General features: G+C 38.0%; 1 protein-coding gene across 1 annotated transcript in view; it reads left to right on the top strand.

Annotated features, from left to right (window-relative positions):
• Positions 1-18,930, top strand: part of KCNH8 (potassium voltage-gated channel subfamily H member 8) — a gene marked incomplete at both ends in the record, with an annotated part of 278,772 nt that overhangs the window by 253,625 nt on the left and 6,217 nt on the right. Inside the window, 4 exons of the mRNA XM_079794504.1 lie at positions 585-623; positions 3,956-4,311; positions 5,237-5,343; positions 7,745-7,821. Of these exons, the coding sequence (XP_079650630.1) occupies positions 585-623; positions 3,956-4,311; positions 5,237-5,343; positions 7,745-7,821 (579 nt within the window). The remainder of the gene's footprint in view (positions 1-584; positions 624-3,955; positions 4,312-5,236; positions 5,344-7,744; positions 7,822-18,930) is intronic.

Below are 18,930 nucleotides of genomic sequence, written 5' to 3'. Positions count from 1 at the left end.
ATTCTGATCATTATTCCCTAGGTGCAGTGCCCTATACCAGACATGCAGTTTTCTGCTCCCCATCTCCCTTTTTTTTTTTTTAGTAACACACACTGGTCAATAGAGCTCCTCGAGTGTGGATTGTAGGAGGTGTTTTCAGCATCTTTCAAGATGTATTTTCTGTTCTCTGGCCTACACAGGTGGATCAATCACCCCCAACACACTCTGAACCCCCATCTCTTTCCCCTCCTCCTACATTTCACCCAGTCCCTAACCACCTGCTAAGGTTTAAATCAGCAATTTTCACCCAATGTGCCACAATAATTTATAAAACATGCAATTCCTGACTATTTAGTCAGCAGCACTGACCTCTTTTCCCTTAGATTGTCCAATTAAAAAAAAAAATGACAACAGCCAACACAATGATAGCCAATGGTGTGAATGAGTAAAAATTATACCTATTTTTTTGGTCAGATCAGCAAAAAATATATATTTCATGGTGTGCTGAAGAATTTTAGTTTATGTGTGCCATGAGATGAAAAATGTTGAAAATCATTGGTTTAAGTGATTGTTACAACTTCTATTTTGTTTGTTTGTTGTTTCAGGTGATATCAAGATTATCAAACAAATCTACAGTCTCACAGGTATGGCTTTTGCCAAAGAGAAAAATATGTATGTAAGATCTATAGGATTCCCAATAAACCTGTTCCCTAATACACTTCTCAATGTGAGATGTGGTGAGTGACTTTCTTCAGTTTGCAAATAGAGAAGCACTGAAACTCATCTCTCTATTTAAGGGTTTTATTGCTATTGTTGAAAAGTAGATTGTCACCAAAACCTGACAAAAGTAGCAAAGTCCTGAGGTAGTGATCTTAGAGACACTTTCATTGTGTTTGAAATTAGTAGCCAAATGTTTTCTTGTAAACATCCCACTGAGGGCACAATGTGATTACCCATAATGTAAAAATTATGGTTCAGAGATATTTTGGAAGTAGTCTCACTTGGTCTCTTAAGACATTCCTAACTTTTAAGAATCCTCTAATTTAAAAGAAAACTTCCCCAAGAAATAGTGATTTGCCAGATCTATTATCTAATAGAAATAGAACCATAGATACAAAGAACAAACTGATGATGGTTAACCGAGGGGAGAGGGTGATAGGACTGAGTGAAAAAGGTAAAGAGATTGAGAAGTACACATTGGCAGTTACAAAACAGTCACGGGGATGTAGAGTACAGCATAGGGAATACAGTCAATAATACTTTAATAACTATGCATGGTGCCAGGTGGGTCCTGGAAATATTAGGGGGATTGCTTCATAGAGTATATGACTGTCTAGCCACTATGCTGTACACCTGAAACTAATACAAAATCATATTGAATGTAAGCTGTAATTGAAAAAAATTGAATAATCCTTTGACAACAACCCTATAGACAGCTTGTTATCTTGTTCTGTCCTCTCCTTGAAACAGAACCCAAATTTCACACACTTGCATACACACATAGACACACAGAGGCACACAAATACATCCAATCACAGAATACATCACATTTTTTCTTTCTATTTCATCATCCTCAATGTATGGCTTCATTCTTTAAGATGTCCTCATTTTCTAAAATGACCACTGGTGAGCCATTCATTTCATCAATATCTTCCAGTCTAGAAACTAAAGATATGTGAAAGAGCAGGATAGAAGCTCCCCTCTTTCTAGACCCCACCAGGATAGGCCAGAAGATGCGGCAAAGTAATTTTGCTTCATGATGACACACCATCACACACTTCAAAACCCATTAAAGACACGTTAAAAGATCTTGCCTGGGAAGTATTAACCCACCCGCTGTATTCACCAGACCTTGCTCCTTCAGATTACCACTTGTTCCGATCGATGTCACACACACTTTCTGGGCAGCACTTCAAAACGTACAAAGAAGTGGAAAATTGGGTCTCTGAATGGTTTGCCTCAAAACAAGAAAAGTTCTATTGGGACGGTATCCACAAATTACCTGAAAGATTGGGGAAATGTGTAGCTAGCGATGGACATTACTTTGAATAAAGCACTTTTGATGTTTCTCTTGAAATTATCGTGTTTTCTTTGATTACAAAATCCGCGTTATTAACCGGTACACCTGGTAGATAGATTCTGAAGAAAGTAACTGGTATTCCTGCAGAGAGATTGCATGTGGCTCTGGGTATCTAAAAACCTAATAAGTGTGGGTCCTGTCTGCAATGATGGTAGTTGGGAGAATTAACTCTTGATATAAGTAATGTCAGTCGCCTTGTTCACAAGAGTCAGTATCTAAGCAACTTTTTCAAGGCATCAAGCCTCTGTGACAAAATGGAAGAATGAAATTTAAACAGCCTTGTAGAAGAACAAACACTATAGGTTATTAGTCAGACAATTCTAGTATAGCCACTAGAGCCTCCTGGAAACAAAGGAATAATTAAATTGCCAGCGCAAATGTAAACAGAAGTCCAATTAGAGAATGCACTCATTGTTTTGCATTTCTTTGATAAGTTTGCCCTGTTGTGTCTTTAGCTGGGTGAGCTAGTTTTTCTATTCTATAATACTAGTATACAAATGTTCACCTGCAATTCATGTGGAGCTTTTGTTAAAAGCACAGCATTTTTTAATGCTGTGAAAACAAACAAATAAAAGCAATACCATGGCTATTCCAATAAATAACTTATGGCTTCACCATCTAATTAAAGTAACCATATGTAGTTGGAAAGATGAGTCTAATAATACCATATCCTTAGAAATTTTGAGCCACTAAGAATAAAATACAAAAAAATATATATATATGAGTAAACTGACCATTTATTTCCCTTAGCACTTAAACTGAATGGGCTATTGCCTTTAAGGTTCAAATTCATTCTTTTATTATATCTATTGTTATAAGATAGTAAAATCTATATACATCAATAAACCAACTACTTATTAAAATGAAGTAATAACAACGAGAACTCATGAGATTTAAATAGTACTAGTAGGTCTTTTCAGTTTATTTCATTTTTATTGAAAATTATTGATGGGCAGGTATACTAGTAAGTGATTGTATCTTCAAAAGAAACCAAGGCACAGAAAAATGAATTGAGCTTTTGGGGCAAGAAAGCCATGTCTTGGGGCAGAGCAAGAAATATTTACAGTTGACTCTGCCCAGGGCCACTAGTTTAGCCTTTGCCCTCTCTACCCTGACCCTCCATCGTCACCTCAATTGTCCTTTCCCATTCTCTCCCTTACTTCTTCTTAGCCTGTAAGGTTTAATGACCCCAGTCAAGAGCCCAGTGGTCCTAGGATGAGGCTTGGCAAGGCTTTCTCCTTCCTTTCCCAAGACTCTTCAAGGGAGCAGATGGAATGGTTTTCTCCATTTCCTACCAACCGACTCGAACAAAAGGAAAGCAGGAAACAGTAGCTGCGGACACTGCTGATCTTCTTTCATCTATGTGACCCAAATAGGAAAGATTTTCATTCTCAAGGATATTTTAATTTTGCTAGTTGATCTCCACATAAAGTTCTACTGAAGACCTTGTAAATTTAAAATAACAAAGGCCAAGAAATTCCAGTAAAATTAAAAACGTCTTTATTCTTAAGAGCATGCCATTATATACTATTACAAGTGGCAGGTTGATTAAAACCTAGATGCGAACTTTGGTGAAATACACCTTTCACACAGCTCTCCAACAAGAGAGTTTAAAAGACCAAAAGAAGGGTTGGTGGGCTAATACCAGGAAAGCAGAGAGGGTAAGCTGGGAAAGATCATAAATGGAGAGACTTTTTTTTTTCCTAGCACCATTTATCAATGGGGAAACTTTTAACACCTGAATAACTTATAGCAAAATCTTGAAAGTCTTTCGTTTTGATAAGAAGTAAGTCTCTAAGAGATTGGACTCTGTTCTGACAGAACCTCCAATATAAATGATATACCTCTCAAGAGGTCTTTGCAATTAATACTAATCTATATTATCCACTGATTTAGTCAGAGCCCAAGGGAAATGGCAGCATCAACAGGAGACTCCCATCCATTGTGGAAGATGAGGAAGATGAGGAGGAGGAAGAAGAGGAGACCGCCTCCCTCTCTCCTATCTACACGAGGGGCTCCTCCTCAACACGGAACAAGAAGGTCGGAAGCAATAAAAGCTATCTAGGTTTAAGCTTGAAGCAGCTGGCCTCGGGAACAGTCCCATTTCACTCACCTATCAGAGTCTCCAGTTCAAATTCCCCAAAAACCAAACAGGAATCTGACCCGCCTAATCACAGTAAAAGGAAAGAGAAGAACTTGAAATTGCAGCTTTCAACGTTGAATAGTGCTGCACCCCCAGACCTCAGTCCAAGGTAAGAGTTCACATCATCTAATTCTTTCCCAGGTGAAAATGGCTGCCTTTTATTCAGACCAGAACCTGGCTAGTCAATTATTCAGCCTTCTGGGTCTTTCTAGTGCATAAGATCCTAGCCTGGATGCTTCAGCTTTCCTGAGTTTTTTGGGTAATTTTTGCTCTATGTGGACGTATGTGCAGATATGAGAAAAAATAAGAATTTTGGTAGTTTTTTTGTTTTAGAATAAATAGTTTTAATCATATTCTCAAAAGGATTCAATACAATACAATCTGAACTAAAAGTGTGAACCAGCCGAAACCGGTTTGGCTCAGTGGATAGAGCCTCGGTCTGCGGACTGAAGTGTCCCAGGTTCGATTCCGGTCAGGGGCATGTACCTTGGTTGCGGGCACATCCCCAGTAGGGGGTATGCAGGAGGCAGCTGGTCGATGTTTCTCTCTCATCGATGTTTCTAGCTCTCTGTCCCTCCCCCTTTCTCTCTGTAAAAAATTAATAAAATATTTTTTTTTTAAAGTGTGAACCAAATAATTTTACATTCTCTAGTGGCCATATTTTTTAAAGTAAAAAAAAAAAAAAACAAGTGAAATTAACTTTAATAATATATTTTACTTAAATCAATATGCCCCAAATATATGGTCATTTCAAATGTAAGCAATATAAAAAAATTACCAATAAAATAATTTACTTTTTTTACTAAAATCTTCAAAATCCCATGTGTATTTTATATATACAGCATATCTCAATTTGCACTAGCCACATTTAAGGTGCTCAATACTCTTATAAAGCTAATGGCTGCCATATTGAATAGCATAGCTCTAGAATATCTAGAATTTAGAAATTTAACACAATATTTTTAAGTCTTTTAGAAACTTTGGAACCCATGAATATAAATTCACAATTAATCAATTTCCTTTATTTTAAACAGGATTGTTGATGGAATTGAAGATGGAAACAGCAGTGAAGAAAGCCAGACTTTTGACTTTGGCTCTGAACGAATCAGGCCAGAACCCAGAATTTCTCCTCCTCTTGGAGGTAACGATATTTAGCCTTCTCTCAAGGGGAAATATTTCTTTTTAACTTCTAATGTTTGGCATTAGAAGTTAAAAAGTATATTTTCCATGTGATAGGACTGACCAATGCCATGGAATAATTTGACTTGAGTCTGTGTTATCTCCAAGTTATTAAGATACCATTTGTAATTGCTCCTCTGTCCAGGTTAGATGTCCTGACATTTACCAGCCAAGGTAACTGGTGTGTTAGGAGACTCAAATTTCTGAGTCTCCTAACACACCATCAGAGGGTGACCATGTTTTCCTATTATAAATGTAGACTAATCCACAAAAACACTACCCAGAGGCAATGCTGTGTTGGTTGTGCACTGTAGGAACATTGGTTATATTTAACCAATTTACTTGGTGAGAGGTTATGTACTTGCATTTTGTCAGAGGATAAACAACTTCAGAAGTATGTAAAAATTTTGGAAATGATGGAAAACTATATGAAGTACTACCCTCTAGTGATGGTGTATTAATGTAAGGGGTAGCCCCAAACCTAGCTCAGGCTCCTCTCTCTCCCTTTCCTTCTTGAGTTCGTTGGCCATAAAAAATGAATCTAACAACATGAAAGAGGCCAGAAATGACAAATAAATTATAAAGAAGACACCCCTATAGTTAAGAAAGAATAATAAAGAAGTATTAAATAGGCATAAACTATCTACAACAATTACCAGCAAACTACCAGATGCAAGGCCAGCAATCCCCTGCCAACCCTGTCCTCTCCTTCATGCCCAGCTCTGATATCCCCTCCTGCTAATTAGTAAATCCCTCCATGAACAAAGCCAAGCGTAAGAAGGACTTTTGAATGTACAGTTCTGAGGGTGTGTTTTTGTTGGTAGAATACCAGTATTCCATTTCAATCAACAGTTCTTTTACCCAACACTCATCATCTTTTAGGGAAATGGGAGGGTCCTTGTAAGACTCACTGATTGGGAGGGGAGGGGGGAGGAGGAGTGCAGATGTCAGTCAACAATCCTGATTAATGTATTCTTTCGACTTACATGTGCTGATATTACTTTGCTTAGAGCAAGAGGCACAGAAATCATAGTTATAGTCAAATTGGTGCATTTGCCATAAAAGCTAGTTGTGGGGCTCATTTGGAAGTTTTCTTTGTTGGCTCACCTGGGTCTGGAGATGCTGCACAGAACCTTACCATGTCCATCCACCTATTCCCACTACCTTCTTAGCTTCCTCTTCTCCCTTTTCCCAACTTTGATCCCTACACTCATTCATTCAAGCAACACGTTTTCTGGATTCTATCTCCTACATCTCTCTCAGTTGTAGGACTTTCTATCCTTACTGCCTCCACCCTTTTCCTTGCCACATTCATCTCTTGCCTGCATTGCTACCAAAGTCTCTTCTCTTATCTCATACTTTTCTCCATATAGAGTAAACATTTTTTAAAATATAAATTGATTCCTATTACTCCCTGTTTCCTTAGTATGAAATTCAAACCTATTGCATAATTACTTTTCAAATGTCTCTTTTCCCTGCTAGATTCTAAGCTTCATGAAGGTCAATTATATTTTATTTATTCATTGCTATCATCTCTAAAGGAGGCCTAGCCTGTGGTATATGATCTCTCATCATTCATTCATTTGCATAGCTTTGCAAAATATCTCTGCAAAATGAGTTCTTACTACTCTTCCACTTCTGATTGTTTTGAATGAAATTTTCTCCCACAAACAAGTTTTCTACCCATAATTGACCAGAATTAGAATATTAGAATGATCGTATCATAATATGCATATATCCTTTCTACTGCAGCCAGCAATGATTCATCTGTACTTTTGTCCCTGACAGAAATAAATGCATTTGGAAGATTAAGGTAGAGAAAATAGAGATGAGAGAACCAGGAAATTGGAGAAATTATCTTTTAGCACGACATGGGAGGAGACAGAAAACCTGCAGTGGAGATTAGAAATAGAGGTGGGAAGAAAATACTCACATGGGCACAGAAATCAATATTTAGGGGGGAAAATAGAGAGGAAAAAAAGAGCATCCCTTTTCTAGGGCTTGGGCATTGGCTGTAATATATACTTAGAGAACTGTTAAAGAAGAGAAAATGTGACCTCTTGCAACATAGTGGTGATTATATTCAGACAAAAGGGAGGATTGCCATGTTCACATTCAGTCACTATAGTCACAGTCACCACCCTGATGTGTGCCTGGTTCCAAAGAGTGTATCATGTACCATCCAGAGGAGTACTAGACGCTTGCCCAATCCCAGGGGACAGAAACTACATTGCACAGACATCAGAAATCTCTAAAGGCAGTAACTCAGGCTTCTTTCCCTAATACTATTGACCCAACTCTCAAATATGATATTTATTCCTAAAGGACTCATTCTCTGTGTGTGTATGTGTGTCACTTTTCAGACCCAGAGATTGGGGCTGCTGTTCTCTTCATCAAGGCAGAGGAGACCAAGCAGCAGATAAAGAAACTCAACAGTGAGGTATGGAGCTTTCTCTTCCTTTAGTCATGCTGGAATGGTAAGAGGAGAAACGTTATAATATTGTCATTACAAGTATGGGCTCTGCTGTCAGACCACCATGGATGAACTCCCACTAAGGCTCATATGAGTTATGTGACCTTTGATAAATCACTTACCCACTCTCAAGCTCTGATTCCCCATGAGTAGAAGGGGGTAATAATTATGCTTACCTTGTAATGCACTGTGAAATGGAGATGATCTAGGTAAATCATCTTATATATTAAAAGCCTAATATGCAAATAGACTGAATGGAGGTACTACCGGTCACTATGATGTGACTGACCACCAGGGGGCAGACACTCAATGCAGGAGCTGCCCACAGCCCACAGGCCCCAGGCCAGCCAAGGCGGGTGCCAGCGGGGGCCCTCCTGATCGCCCCACCAGTCGCCCCGCAGAGGGAGACAACCGGCAGCAGCGGGGGTGGGGCCAGTGAGCAGGTGGCGCCAAGCAGCGCTAGGCCCGCCAAGGTGGCTGCTAGTGGGGGGGCCCCCAATCGCCCCAATGGTCGCCCCACAGATCGGCCCTGATTGCCGGTCAGGCCTAGGGACCCTACCCATGCACGAATTTCATGCACCAGGCCTCTAGTTTAGCATAAAGTAAGCACACAATAAGTGATAATTATTATAATTAGCATATTAAATATATTGATATTTGGTTTAATTGGTGCATTTTCACTTCTTTCATGTACTTCAATTTTTAATGGGTTAAAGCAAGATCATTAGTCCCCAGATGAATCAGAAGTAATGAGTCAGAGCAATCAAATGTCCTGAAACTCTGTTCCTTTCTCTGACACATATTTGCTGTGCGACTCTGAACAATTTACCTCTGTGAATCTTATCATCTATCCATGTAAAATAAGGTAACTTTTTTAAACAACCCTAGTGAGGTATATTTCACATAACATAAAATTCGCCCATTTCAAGTGTACAATTCAATGATTTTTAGTATCTTTATTGAGTGGTTCAACCTACACCATAAATTAGTTTTAGAATATTTTTACCTTCTCAACAAGATCTCTCATACTCATTTATAATTAATCCTGTTCCTACATCCAGCTCTAGAAAACCATTTATCTACTTTCTGGACCTTCTGTATAAATAGAGAAGGTAATTTCTGAATTGCTGTCTTCATTTATGCTACCCATTCTCCAATATAATAAAATTTGGAGGAGGGGAAAAAACGGATTTTGAGATAATGATTTGGATGCAAATAGTTTATTTGGGATGTAATTCAGGAAGCAAGATGAAGGAGTAGAGAAGCAAGGCAGAAAAGAAATGAAAGCAAAATTATATGCGTGTGTTAATGAGATAATTAACTCTGTGGGCAACTGGGGCTCAATCCTGCTGAGAACCACTGAAAGATTGTAGGACAACTCAAAAGTGTACCACCATGAGGCAAGGAAAAGTGGAGTTGAGGGTGGTTCCTGGGGGATTAACTCTCCAGGCCTAACTGCAGAGAACACTGGAAAGACTCCTCAGACAGGAATATATGGTGACCTTCAGGGTGGACCTAGGGTAAGGACATGTGGGCAGGCACAGAGAGTATAACAGAATCCCTTTCAAGGACTCAAGTTTTTTATTACATGATGAAATTTTAGCAGAAAATGTAACCAGTTGATGATCTTGATGAGATTTGAGAGAAATTAAATTCACATCATTATAATCATTTTCCAATTATCTGTAATAATGGAAGGCTGGGTAGCTTGTCATAAAGTTCAAAGGTTTTTTCTTAAACCTGTATTTCTTCAGCTTAGTAAAAGTTTATGTTTTACTGCCATCTCCCCTTCTGAACCTATATTTTCTGTAAGTGAGACTGTCACTAACAAGAAGTTAGATGACCCAAGGGCAGATTAACAAAACAGGCACAGAAAAACTAACTAGTGGGGAGGATGGGGGGGTGGCAATGAGGGGGATAAGGACACATATGTAATACCTTAATCAATAAAGAAATTAAAAAAAAACTAACTAGAATGAAAGTTCTTCAATCACAAGGGCTTGGTCAAACACTGAATCACCCAAAAAAAAAAACCTCTGGCTAAAAACGCACCCCCAAAAGAACCCAAAACTAAACAAACTAAACACCCTGTTGGAAAATTGGTCATTAACCTTCTATCCAACAATTTCTTTTCAGATATTGTTCTTGACTAAAACCACCCATTAATACCATTTGAATTCTTTGCCCTCACATTTGAGAAGATCATTTGATGGTTTTAAGAACTGATTGACCCAAATCTTAGCTCAAGTATTGGACTTAGTGATTATTCTGGAGGGGAGGGAGGGAGTGTTTATATCTTCACCTGTTGGAATGTAGGTAATTTTCCCAATTACAGCTGTAAATCTAAGTGCTACATGATTTTCCTTTGATAATGTCAGCCAGTGGTAGGTGTGTTAACTTGAAAAACAAAATATTTCCCCAATGTGATTTTGTATTCATGATTGCTTTTCCAATGAGATGGAATAAATCTTTTTATCTTGTCATATATTGAAATAAAAAGAGCAAGATAAAATACCAATGATCCAATTTTCCTTCCCTAGGGAATTAGTTTTTCTTTATAGGAAAATATCTGATTTCATCATGGCTGAAACTTAAGTTTAAAAAAATCTTATCCTTTACACATAATTTAATTTATACACAGTCTTGACCCTTTGGGTAGTGCATTAAAACCCACTAAGACAGGCAGAATGAAAATACAAATTGCCTTCCCTTTGTAAAATTATTCTCCTTATTACAACTCCCTACTTGTTTTTTCTTCCTATCTCTTACAAAGTAATGTTTACATAGCAAAAAAGTCCAAGCCTAATTTTTCCATTTCACCTATTGTCTACTGCACACATGTGTGATCATTTAATTGCTCTGTTTTTTTGTTTATTCTATTCTTTTAGGAGTAAGCAAGAGAAGAAATGATAATAAATGTGGGATGTACTGCATGACAATAACTGCAGCCAAAAGGTCAATCCCCAATATCTGTGAGGCATGCTGAGCATTGTGTACAGCTGAGAGCACTGCAGAAACCCCACTTTGATATTTGCTAAACAGCTAAGACGTAACACAATTGTTCACTGACACGCAGATTTCAAAATCGCTGGTTAAACATTGAACAAAAATCAGAAAAGAAATACTATTGGTAATAACCTACTTTCCCAGAACAGTTAAGACAGTTTAAAAGATGTAGGGCAGCTGCTAATATTAGAACACTTTTGAAAACATTACCATTATTTTACAGCAGAGGAAAAAAAATAGTGCAATTCTTAGAGAATTGTTTAAGAATAACAACAAAACATCACTGTGGGGGCCATGGGCTGTGTAGGTCAAATGCTCCATTTCTGAAAGGGTTTGTAGGGAAGGGTTAGAGTGCTTTCTCACTTCTGAAACCTGGCTGGTCCAGAAAGACACTGTGGCAAAGCCTGCCAAGGGAACCTGCACGCTCTGCTACAGCAGGCACAAGGCATAAAACACACCAGTAGAAGAGAATAAGCTTTGGGGACAGACAGATACTTAGGTCCCTGTGACTTCAGCAAAGTGTTCACCTTTCCCAAGATTCCTCCTCTATGAAATGGTAATAATAAAATCTGTAATGGAGGATTGTTATGAGAGCTTAACACCAAATTCAGAAAGTTATTTCAGTCTTACCCTTTACAACTCCATATATTGTAAATTAACTTATTTTTAGCCTGCATTGACTAAATGCATTTTCTTTTCTTTTTTTTAATGTTTTTATTGATTTCAGAGAGAAAGGGATAGGGAGAGAGAGAGAGAGAGAGAGAGAGAGAGAGAGAGAGAGAGAGAGAGAGAGAGAGAGAAACATCAACGATGAGAGAGAATCATTGATCGGCTACCTCCTGCATGCACCCTACTGGGGACTGAGCTTGTAATCTGGGCATGTGCCCTGACTGAGAATTGAACCGTGGCTTCCTGATTCATAGATCGACACTCAATTGCTGAGCCACACTGGCCCGAGCTAAATGCATTTTCTTATGGATCACTTTAATGATAAAACAGATATTAACATTTTGTTTACCATTAGCATAGTGTGGAACCATATGGAAAGGACTGGGCACCTTTCAGATGTTGTCTAAATCCTTATCTTCCTTTTTTGGTTTATGCTACTCTGAATCACTGCTTGGTTTTTCCCCAGTTTATATATCAGGAATTTATTCACTTTCTTATTTCACGTTCCTTCTTGATATTCTCACAAAATTCTTGATTTTTGCTTTTACAACTGCTTAAAATTTACTTCAAGTACAAGGAATTGGCTCAAACAATTATAGAGGCTAAGGAGTTGCAAGATCTGCATTTGGCAAGCTGGAGACTCAGGAGGGACAGGGGTGTAGTTCCAGTTCAAATCCAAAAGTCTGAGAACCAGGAGAGCCAGTAGTAGAATTCCAGCCCAAAAGTCAGTAGGCTCCAAACCAAAGAACAGCTGGTGCTTCGGTCTGAATCAGAAAGCTGGAGACCATGTCCCAGCTTAACAATCAGGCAGGAGGAATTCCCTCAGCCTTTTCGTGCTATTCAGGCCTTCCATTGATTGGATGAGCCCGCCCGCATTACAGAGGGAACTGCTTTATTCAGTGTACTGATTCAAATGTTAACCTCATCCAGAAACAGCCTCACCAGCACACCCAGAATAATGTCCCGTCACCCCATGACCCAGTCAAGTTGACAAGCTGGCGAATACAATTAACCATCACATCCATCAAATGCCTTCAGTTTGTCAGTCCAGTGGCTTTCTTTCCAGGTTAACTGGCCTGTTAACAATGTTCAAACTGCTTTGGTAGAAATAATCCTTTCCAGATTTGACTTAATTTTTTTTAAGAAATAGATTCCTCTGTGGCAAAGATGTCATGGTTCTTTTTGTGGGACAAAATAAAACATTTTTTTCCAAACTCCAGAATTCACAAAGTTATTTCAGTCTTACCCTTTATACCTTCGTATATTGTAAGTTATATGTTTGCGTGATGAGAACCAAAATTTGGAAGAGCCCTATTCTATTTTGATACCCATTACTTTGCTGAAAGTCTCATTAAGTGATCTGAAGCCCTTTGTTTCATATGACACATGAGCACATTGTTAACTTAAGAGATATGAAAAATCTATTCTTATCAACTTGGCCTCTGGTGTTTTAAAGGCCAAATTCTTGTTGCTATTGAGACCAATAGAAAAACATCTGTTTTTCAGAGATGACTGTGTTTGCACTACACTTCATAATTTGATCATGCCCTTTAAAAATAGCTATGCCACTCATCAATCTTTTTCTAGGGCTTTAAATGATCATTTTATATCGTCACTAAGACTACAAGCCAAATTTCAAATTTTGTTTTGTACCATCAACATCTTTTAACTTTTCTTTCCTCATTATCAACCTCCATAAAAAAGTCTAGAGAATGTTTATGAAATATTAAAGAGTCCCACCTTTCAGATAGGCATGGTCATAGGATAAATTATACTGATGTAACAAACTCTGAATCTCATTGCTTAGCATTTATTTCTTGTTCAAGCAAAATGCCTAGCACTGGTCAGCACAAGGGGGCACCACCACCGAAACTGTTACTGATGGGCTATGTTGGCAATCATTTGGCTCAAAAGATATACACATAACCAGAACTAATTTCATGGGTACAATTAATTTCAAGAATCAAGAAAGTATAATCTTCTGTGACCCCAGAAGAAATGAAAAACTGGAAATTGGCAAACACTAGTAACAGATACAGCAGCATTCAAAAATTAACAGGGAAACAATCTCTTTTCATTTTGCTCAAAGTTGTATGCCAAAATATCCCCAATTAAATGTATCAGACAATATCCAAGCAAACAGATACAGATAATGAAAAGCCTTCTGCTCAAAAACAGAGAGTGAGAATCTGTTGTCAAGATTATACTTAAGAAAGTAGTAAATAAGTTTTATATTTGTATCACTAGATCAGATCAATGAAGCCACCTTGAGTCAAAGAAATTAAATAGTAATAACAGGTTTTTCTTTAATTAAGAATTGCTTTACTACTTTTCTAAATAGCTATGAAATACCAGGGTTCTATCACTTCACATAAGGAAATCTGCATAAGTAACAGCTTATGGTAAAGTTCATTCCTTGGTTCTCTGATTAGTGTTATCACTGTACATTTTCTTGACAAATAGTTAAACTGAAGCACACTAATAGAATTGCCAGACCACCTCAAGATCTGAATATATAGTCTCTTTTCTTCCTCATCATGGTCATACATAGATCTTGACCATCAATTCTCAAAAGCAAAATATAAACAAAGGCTATACGTTCACTTTTTGACATAGAAAAACAAAATCAATTTAATTGCTGGAAAACCATTCTGCTTTTTTCATTTTAATACATATACATTATTGATGTTAAAGGCTATATTTTGTGGACATGGGTTTCTAAACTGGAATATATCACTCTAATTTATGATTTGTAGGATGCTTTTTGGTGATTTTCCAGTTCTCAAGCCTCTATGCATAGGCAGATTTGTAGCTCTCATGGAGGGTTTCACTGATAATAAATAAATAAATAAATAAATAAATAAATAAATAAATAAGAGAATCTCTCAAAAGAAAAGAAAAAAAATGACCGGCCCAATAACCATAAATATCTCTATGCCTATATTATGGTCTTGAAATACAACTTCCCACTAAAATATACCAGAGTTTCTTGGATAAGTGACAGCCACTTATGAGGTCTGAAATATACATGATGAGTCTGGTGAACACCCTGGTATACCAGATAGCAATAAAGCTATCAAACACACTAGGATGATGTCAAAAGGACTCAGGAGCCAATATGGAGAGTCTTCCATTGGCCAAACTTGGGATAATTTGAGATTCAGTAAGGATAATAAATACAGTGGATTAAAATACATAAAACAGTAACAAATACTCCAAGATGGCAACTGAGGAAGCTCCTGGATTTCCCTCCTCTGATGGATACACAGAGCAATTCCCTCTGAAATACAGAAACTGGCCGAGTGATGCCTGACATTAGGCAAATGAGAAAATAACCACATGGAAACAGGAAAGGCTGAGACAAACTCTTGCCATAAACCCCACCCCTGGCACATTGCCATACAATCAGGAGGGAACCCCCAACGCCCAGCTTCTCCCTAAGAGTGAAGGATATGGACGACATATAGAGTGCCCCCAATTTTTAAGGCTCCTGAGGGGTGGGCCCCCAAAATACCTAGCTTTAAAAGCCAAAGGTGCTTACAGGTTCACAGGACTATAGCAAAAAATAAATGGTTTTTAAATGGGTGCAGTTAGCACCCCTGTGGCTGTATACCCAGGCTCAGCACAGAAGGAGCAAGCAAAAATGCCTAACTCCCAGTTTCTTCTTGGTAGGGTTTGACTGCATACTTTCCCACCCGCTGCAAGCTTACATGTAGGTACTTGCTGAGATCCTACCTTTTTGGACAAAGATGGGTGCTGGCACACCCTCAAATACTGGGAGCCACCAAGAACAAAGACAGCAGCTTTGACAATCACAAACACCATAAATCCTCAAGACTCTACACAAGAAAAGAAAAAAAAGCAAAACCTCAGAATTAATTCTGTGAAGTTGCAGGATACAAAATCAATATAGAAAATCAGTTGTATTTCTAAACGCTAACAATGAAAGACAAATTAAGAAAACAATTCCATTTACAATAGCATCAAAAAGAATAAAATGTTTAGGAATAAATTTAACCAAGGAGGCACAAGACTTGTATACTGAAACTACACAAATATTGCTGAAAGAAATTAAAGAAAATCAAAACAGATGGGAAAATTCAACTATAGACTTGCCAAAGGACTTGAAAAAAGCTGGTTACACTCAACTTGAAACTCTTACTGAAGGGTCAGTACAGGAAGACTTAACCAAAGGGACTAGATCCATAAGAATAAGAATTAATCACGTGACCCCATCGAGTGCAGACCGGCAGCATTGGCACCTACTGGGAACTCACTCGTTAGAAATGCAAAATCTCAGGCTCCACCCCACACCTACTGAATCTGAATATATACGTGTGTCAAGATCCCCAGGTGATCCCTATATACACTAAATCCCTATATACACTAAACAAGCACTGTCCTACACAGTTGGTATTCAAAAGGAGATGGACTTTGTTTGGTGCTCACTGATAGCAGTGAGCCAGACAGTAATTTGGATACTAATCAAACTTTATCACAGGAAGCAGGAAAATAGATGAGAAAAGCAATCAAAGAGTTGATAAATAATGGATTACCATAGTACAGCTCAAGTAATAAAGTTGTGTGTCCAAAGGCCTGGGCTTGCAGAAATTCAGTGAAAACACTGGAGTAATCACTTTCAAGACTCTAATTGGTCATTTTGTATTGGTAATGCTAGACTTGTAATTCTTCTCTTGTTATAATTTAAGAGGCATCAGATGCACCTGCAAAAGTAAAACCCTGGGTATACTATTCCTGTGTGACCTTAGATAAGCCGCTTCACCTCCCAACATTCTAGTCTCTCCAGCTGTAGACAAGATTTACAACTTTCGTTAGTAATGGGATTGACATCCCTCATCTGGATAAAATTTATGCAAGCGCCGACTATAATTATTATTTTAGCTGACAGATAAGAAGACTGTCACTTGTGTTTGAATGCTTTGTGAAGCAAAAGACACAAGGATGAAATTATGCCGATCATCCTTTTTGTTTTGCCTGCTTATGGAGTTTGATTGAACTTGTCTGAATCCTATGATAAATATGCAACATAACAAAGGATTGAATGAAATACCATTTAATTACCTTGTGAAAATGTATATGTGTTCATGGCAGGGGGAGAGAGTTGGTGTAATTAGCACCCCTGAATTTAGGAAAATTGTGTCTAGCAGAAAAATGTGTACATGTTTGGCAAAAACTGAGTGACGGGTCAAGAACTCTTCAAGCTAAGAAGATTATATTAACAGATGCATTCCCCATCTGCTCGCTGAATGCACAAAAATGGAAATCACATTTTCTTCCCTATCAACACAAGTTCCAGTTATACTCAGAGTTCATGATTCATACCATACCAATAGGCAAGACTGAGAAGTGTAAAACATGAATAATATAATATGAAAGGAAGCTATTTTCTATGTGAAATGAAAGGTACTGTCAAAGACACATCCTGGTCTTCTTTATGAAACTCACACTCCTATTTCCAAAAGGCACAATCTAAACAGAACAGCAAATTGGTGTTTGCGCCTAATGCACACAATCTCCCTCCTAAAAGCTGGCAGTGCAGTGTTATTGAGACAATAGGTCACCAGCACCACAGATGGATTCTTTACACCATGTACTAACATAATGTTTTCCAATCTCTCCCCGTTTGAAGTGGTGGCGACTCCCATAAGACACCGAGCTCATGTGAAATTACCTGCTAGAGTTACAGAGACCCTTACTTCGGTGTCTTGCAGTGTGTCTTGGAGTGCTATTTAGGGGAGACTGGCAAAAGTTAACATCAAATGAAAATAACAGAAACTCATACTAAGAAATTAACCAAGCAAGTTACTATTCATTAAATTATTCACGTGTCAACAAAGATATATAGATGGCAGGATTTGTGCAGAGCCTTGGGCTATTTATAAAGAACAATGAAGGCCAGTCATACCTGCCCCCAGCCCAGATCCACATTGGTCCTTATTCAATTCTTATCAACACCAAACTGCACATTGTTGTATTTTGGCTCAGACGTCCTTTATCTACAATTCTCAGTTCATCTGACTGCAATTACTCAAACCTTGGATTGTAAATACAAGATCTTAATCACATTTTTCAAAGGCTCTGGTTATTGCTATTACTATAGGGTGTCCCCCCAAAAAAGTATGCACACATTTTGAATAATTATAAAGTGTTTATTAATATACATTTCATTTTCAAAACTGAGCTATCAGCTGTTATAAGTGAGTATACATTTTGGGGGGACACCCTGTATTTACTACTTCAAAGATCCATGCAAGACAATGCTAAAACTCGGCGACTGTTTCTTCTAATATATTTATGTTGAAGTGTTAACAGGGATGGGTTTACCTCTCCGTGCTGAGGCTAAAGAGGAGTTGTACAGATAACTGCCTTTTATTTTCTTTGATCTAAATTTTTCCTAGGTTAGCATTTCCTACCAGGACAAAGCTTTCAACTAAGCTTAGCACCTGTGTTACCTTATCAAATTAAGACACCTGGAATTCTGACATAATACCAGTTATATGGGGACTACACTTTATCATCCATTATATTATTTCATTCTCAACAAAGCCCTTGTGGAAATATGACTCAGAGGAGGGTGAGAAGTAAATCACATCAATGGAGCAAATTAAACACAAGAGGAGAAAACCAGATACTCTGGAACCATAGCAACAATGACTACTTCTAAGCCAACGGAAGTTCTGAGGAACCTGCTGGCAGTTTAGTGATTCCCTTCTTAGAGGTAGGGAGCAATCGGTGTGTGAGTTATTATGGACAGTTGATAAGTCTGTGGTCACATGGGTGCTTCTAGTCATGACAGGAGGTGGTGGTCAATAAGAGCAAGTGCACTGCCTGGAAACCTGCTACATGCCTAACGATTTGTATGGTTAAGTACATGATGCTGGGAGAACAGACAAGAATCCTTAGGTACTCCAAAGTGTTGGATAGAAAACTGAACCTCTTGGAAGCACAGATGGTGTTTTCGTCACTTCTTTCTAACAGTTGGGACATTGGAAGGGATAGAGAAATCTTGGATGTGAACACTTGGCTATGCAGATGGTGATGGTAAACTGGTTTGGCCAACAGTTCCAGACTGATGGATTCTTATCCACAGAAGAATGAGAAGGAGGAAGAGAAGAAAGAGAAAGAGGAAAAAATAGATTTTAAAAAATGCAACTTAATACACAAGTATGAGAACAGTGTGTTATGTTCTGGTTTCTTTATCTATTATCTTTATAAATAATCAGAAGATGTAAATAGCCATTCAGGACAGCAAACAAGGATGTAAAAAGTTTGCCAAATTTGGAACTGGTAAAACAATTCTGACAATTAATTGAATTTGTTGCTTGATACTCATATTGTAGTCATGAGATAATGAGTCAACTTTAATAGGGGGGAAATTCC

Source organism: Cnephaeus nilssonii (assembly GCF_951640355.1).
Source record: "Cnephaeus nilssonii genome assembly, chromosome: 17".
Lineage (NCBI taxonomy): Eukaryota > Metazoa > Chordata > Mammalia > Chiroptera > Vespertilionidae > Cnephaeus > Cnephaeus nilssonii.
This window is presented reverse-complemented; position numbering and strand designations above follow the sequence as displayed.